The 4739-nt window shown below is 62.1% G+C and overlaps 1 protein-coding gene across 1 annotated transcript in view; it reads right to left on the bottom strand.

Moving 5' to 3' along the window:
- LOC102887399 (E3 ubiquitin-protein ligase HERC2) overlaps positions 1-4739 on the bottom strand; it is a 114318-nt gene that overhangs the window by 7115 nt on the left and 102464 nt on the right. Inside the window, exons 77-81 of the mRNA XM_025043506.1 lie at positions 3291-3382; positions 2982-3121; positions 2037-2224; positions 1336-1533; positions 1-73 (exon numbers count right to left, since the gene is read on the bottom strand). The exon at positions 1-73 is cut by the window's left edge and continues 3 nt beyond it. Coding sequence (XP_024899274.1) covers positions 1-73; positions 1336-1533; positions 2037-2224; positions 2982-3121; positions 3291-3382 — 691 coding nt within the window. The remainder of the gene's footprint in view (positions 74-1335; positions 1534-2036; positions 2225-2981; positions 3122-3290; positions 3383-4739) is intronic.

Here is a 4739-nt window from a genome sequence, read left to right as displayed (position 1 = left end):
TCAGCTCCACCACGGGCCCGTGCTGCCGGTCGCGGACCATCGTCGCCTGCACCACCTTTCGGAAAGCCACCTCCTGGAACAGGGCGGACGGGCTTCAGGATCGGACACACACAGTAGCGCCCATCCGTCAGTCCCACCGCAGTTTGCAATCTCCCGTTCCCAAAAGTCATGTTTTCTCAAGGACAGGCAACTGCGAAACTCTCTTCTTCAAGTCATAAGATGGCCTCAGGGGAGTGGCCTGGCGTCAATGTGCAAAGCCACGCGGGGTGCTCAGGCCACCCGGGGGGGGGGACTCTGGGCACACAGGACAGATGGCCAGAGCCTGCTGAGCAGCTGCGGCCTCGGGCCAGGCTGAGGGCCGACTAGATAACTCAGGTCTCCGAGCCAAACCAAAAGCCCGCCCGTGCCGAGACTGGCACTGAACCCTAACCGTGCCCATTTTCACCTCTACTTTAAGGGACTAAAAAAATGGCCAAAGTCATCAAATTTCCTTTCTACTGTTGAAAACCAGCGGAACCTGTTTAACATCAACTGCACCTGGCCCCGTTCTCCCTGCTTCCATCACCAGGGAGCTCTCACCGTTACCCCAAACCCCAGCCCTGTCCACGGGTCTCTGCGTCACACCTGGAAATAAAACGTGGGAGCGTCCACTAGCCAAGCCCCCAAAAACGTCTGTTTGGACAGGACGCCAAAACACCCGAGTGTTATTTCGTTAAGAAGAGACCACGACCACACCACAGCCAGACTCGGGGTGAGGGTTCCTGACCCGACCGCCGCATGCTTTTCCCACGCGCGGTGGAGCGGCCCCTTCTGGGACACCCCGTCACCCCGCCCGCCAGAAACGCGATGCCTTCCCGTAACAGGAAAGCCCAGCTCCTGATTTGGGCCTTCTGCCTCTAGAAAACTCAATGGGGAGAGTCTGTCGGGGAGCCTGAGAGGTGCCTCCCTCACGACCCTAGTCACAGCTGCCAAGTTAGCCTGTGACCAGGAGCCTAAAACCCTGGTACAGACGGCTCTGGACATCCCAGGGGAAGAAATGGCCTCGTGCGTCCACCCTCCTGCTGCTGGTGGGGCTCTGCCACAGAGCCGCAGGGCTGGAGATAAAGGGCAGAGCCCTCTGGGGACCTGCAGGCCGAGCACGTGCTCCAACTCAGAAGAGACCTGTCTGTCTGCCACGGCCGTGTTCAGCACCCGGGACGGGCCCGGCTGACAGCAGCTGCTCCATGAAAGTTCGCTGAAGGCGCTGGACCCCAGACACTTCCGGTTAGGACTCTGCGTTGGACTAAAATGTAAGAAGACACCAGTCCCGCCCACAGCAAAGGCGGCTCCACGTACCTTCCCCTGGGATATGAGGATTCCCCGCAGCGTGTCGAAGCCCACCGACGGCCCGAGGCCCGCCTCGTCGAGGGCGCCCTCCAGGTCGAACATGGGGATGCAGGGGCAGAAGAGCTCGGAGACGTGGTGCAGCAGCAGCAGCCGGTTCCGCAAGGCCACCACGGGCAAGTCCTGCAGGTGGCTGTACTCCATGGGGACCTGGAACACCGAGGCTGCGTCACGCTCGCCTGCGCGTCGAACGCACAGACGAGCCACAACTCTGGATGTGGATTCTGAAAATGTTATTTTCAAAAACAGAAGCACTATGATGTTTGACTCTGGTTTGAAAAGTCTCATCGTGATACTATTCTGGCCATTCTGCTTCAGCCAAGTAACGTAAACCAAGGAGGATGCCAAGAAAAGTCTGTCTCCAGAAACGTATTCGCTAAAGAATGCGTGAGGCTGTCCTCTGAAGACGGTTCTGCACAGTTTACGAGATCTGGGACGAGGTGACGCACGGAACACGCGCTATTGGTTGCTGTGAACACTGAGGTTCTTGAGTGTTGTTTCTAACACTAGGAACCCGAGGAGCTCCCAGCGGAGCACGTCTGCAAACACATAACGGACGCATGACGTGTGCGTGTGGCCGCACACAGAGCTCGATGCGCGCACAGACCTGCCAGGGCCCGCACGCCCTCCCACCCCCGGGGCCCAGCACCCACCTGCGCAGGCAGCTTCCCAGCGCTGGCAGGCTTGCTGGTCGACCAGGCCAGAGTGTGTGCCGAGCCGCAGGCCACACGGTTGACCTTCTTGCCCTGAAGGGCCGCTACCAACCGGGGCCTCTGGATGGCATTTGTCGTTCCGTCTCCCAGTTGTCCCTCGTCATTGTCGCCCCATGTATAAACTTCACCTAAACAAAATAAATTTAGGACAAGAAATGGCACACGAGGACCAATTGATGCCTATGCACCGCCGCCTCCCGTCACGATCGCCCCCCTTCCGCTGGGTGCTGGCCGCCTGTGGTGAGAACGCTACCCTCCTGTGTGGCCCAGAGAGCTCCAGTCACAACGCTGAGAGGTGGCGGGATCCCCGACAGCCCCTGCTGGCCGGCTTCTAGAGGCCACCACACTCCCCGGCCCCTTCTCGCCACCTTCGAAGCAGCTATGGCAGGTCAAGACCCGCTCGCACCCTAAAAGTCCTCCTTCCTCTCTCTGTCCCGTCCCACAGGATGCGCTCCAGTCCCCCAGTGGCGAGCTGTGACAGCACGTGGCACGCCCTCTATCAGGAAGCACAGCAGAGACTCAGGGCCTAGCGTTTCGCAGGGCTGGTCGCGTGGGCGCCTCTGCCTGGCACGTGCCCGGGTTCCAGACCCCCGAGGAAGCAGGTTTCAGCAGAGACCGCGCGGTTTGTGCAGATGGTTTCGCACAGCGAGGTCCGTCAGTGGCGGACCAGCCGAGGGCCAGCCCCGCGTGTGGGACTCTGTGCACGCAGCCCGGCCTCCCCATGAGCTCTGTCCTGCACAGCTGGGAAACCCGCACATTCCCAGGTGCTAACGCCAGGCAAAGGTGAGAACGGCCAGCACCCTGCCCGGCGCAGACGCGGCCCAGCACGCGGCGCACGGACCCACCGCGTGTCACCGATCGCACCGCCCGGAGGCCTCTACCTACCGTCCTCGGTGCAGCACACGCAGTGCAGGGAGCCGGTGGCGATGGCAATGACCTTCTTCCCCTGCAGCCCCTGCACCTGCCGGGGTCGTCTGACGTGGTCATCGGACCCGTGGCCCAGCCTGTGGTAGTCGCCTTTGCCCCTGTGCACGAGGGAACACGGGACAGGAGTTCAAGGCCGTGCCGTCTACCACCTGCCCACCCTCCTGGCACCGGGTTTCAGGACACGTGTCACGGCCTGCCAGACACGTCACATGTCGAGCTACAAGGACAGTCAGCACCTCGAAAGGGTTAAGCACGAGTCTCGCATACCAAGTGTAGACAGCGCCAGACTTGGTGAGGGCGACCGAGAACTGGGAGCCACACTCCACCTTCACCGCACCGAGGCCCGTGAGAGCGTCGACCTGGAAGCGAGGGGCTCCGTTAGACCCTCCCTCACGCTCCGCTCACGGCCGCCCACCGGGACGCACGCGAGTCTGACCAGGAACGCGGACACCCTTCCGCGTCAAGTCCTTGTTACAACTTCAAGTCCTGCCCAGCGGACCGAGCGAACGTCCTCACGAGGGACGGGATGCTTGGCTTGGAGGCCCCGGGCGGACAGGCGGCCACGAGCCCATCATGCCCCTGGGGCTGGACGTGTCACGGCTGAGGGTCAGTGGTCATTTCCCTGTCCCAACGCCACCTCTGTCGTGTGACGGCTCCTTCGTCTGCACGTTCTGCACTCTGCCCTCCAGCCCTGAGGATGCCCGAGGCCCAGGAGGGGCGGAAGACAGCAGGCTCTGAGGGGGCATGGCCAGGGGCCCAGGCCTTCAGACACACCCTACCGCTGTCCGGGTCCATCCAGCGCCACGAGACCTCGGTCAGGCCCGCACAGCCCGCACGGGGCACCCGCTGGGCTCACTGCCCACCCGTGGTCTCCCCTCGCCCGGGACATGGTGCTCCCGCGACGTCTCTCAGATTGCCGTTCTCACCTGAGTTTCACTGAACTCCAGTTCTTAGTCTCCCCCCCGCACCGGCACCCCAGTCCCTGGAGCCCTCTGAGCATCAGAGTCCACGACAAGTTCCTCAAAAGACGGGGCCGGCCTAGGTACCGTGACGGGGCTGACACCTTGTGCTTCTCAGGGAAAACAGAGACAAGGCAGGGACAAGGTAGCTTGAGCCCCGGTCCACAGCAGCACCCGCCTGGAGCGGGGTCCCCAGGCGGCGCCTCCCCGACGCTGGCTCGGGGCAGCACCTGCCAAGGCTCTGTGCATGTGCCATGTTCACACCCCTAGAACAGAAGCCACCAGCCTGTCAAATGTAGCTGGTGCCAGTGAGGGAGAGGATTCTAAATCCTAAGTGATTTAGATTTAAACTTAAAAGAACCACACGTACTGGGCAGCCAGCTCTGGGGGAAAAGCCACGTGGTGCCGGGCCGGGCTCTCTCCCACAGCGGCAGGCCGAGCCCCAGTGACAGGGCGCCAAGCGGACTTGGCATCTGGTCTTCTTGCACCCACATTGCCAAAGCCACGATAAACTGTCACCTGAATGGCCCTGATGTGTTCAGGCACCGCGGGCCATTCAGCCATCAGCACGCGGCCTGAACGCATCTGCGAACTTAACCTCCACCCCCTACTCGTTCACAGGGTGAAGACAGTCTCGCCAAGGAACACTGCCCGGGGTCACTTGGCTGAGGTGGAGCAGAGCACTGTGATCTGACCCTGTGACCCGGCCCAGGCGGGCAGCCCCCTCCCTAGTGTCCCGCGGGCCCACCTCCCAGCC

The sequence above is a fragment of the Pteropus alecto genome, unplaced genomic scaffold (genome assembly GCF_000325575.1).
Source record: "Pteropus alecto unplaced genomic scaffold, ASM32557v1 scaffold102, whole genome shotgun sequence".
NCBI classification, from domain to species: domain Eukaryota; kingdom Metazoa; phylum Chordata; class Mammalia; order Chiroptera; family Pteropodidae; genus Pteropus; species Pteropus alecto.
This window is presented reverse-complemented; position numbering and strand designations above follow the sequence as displayed.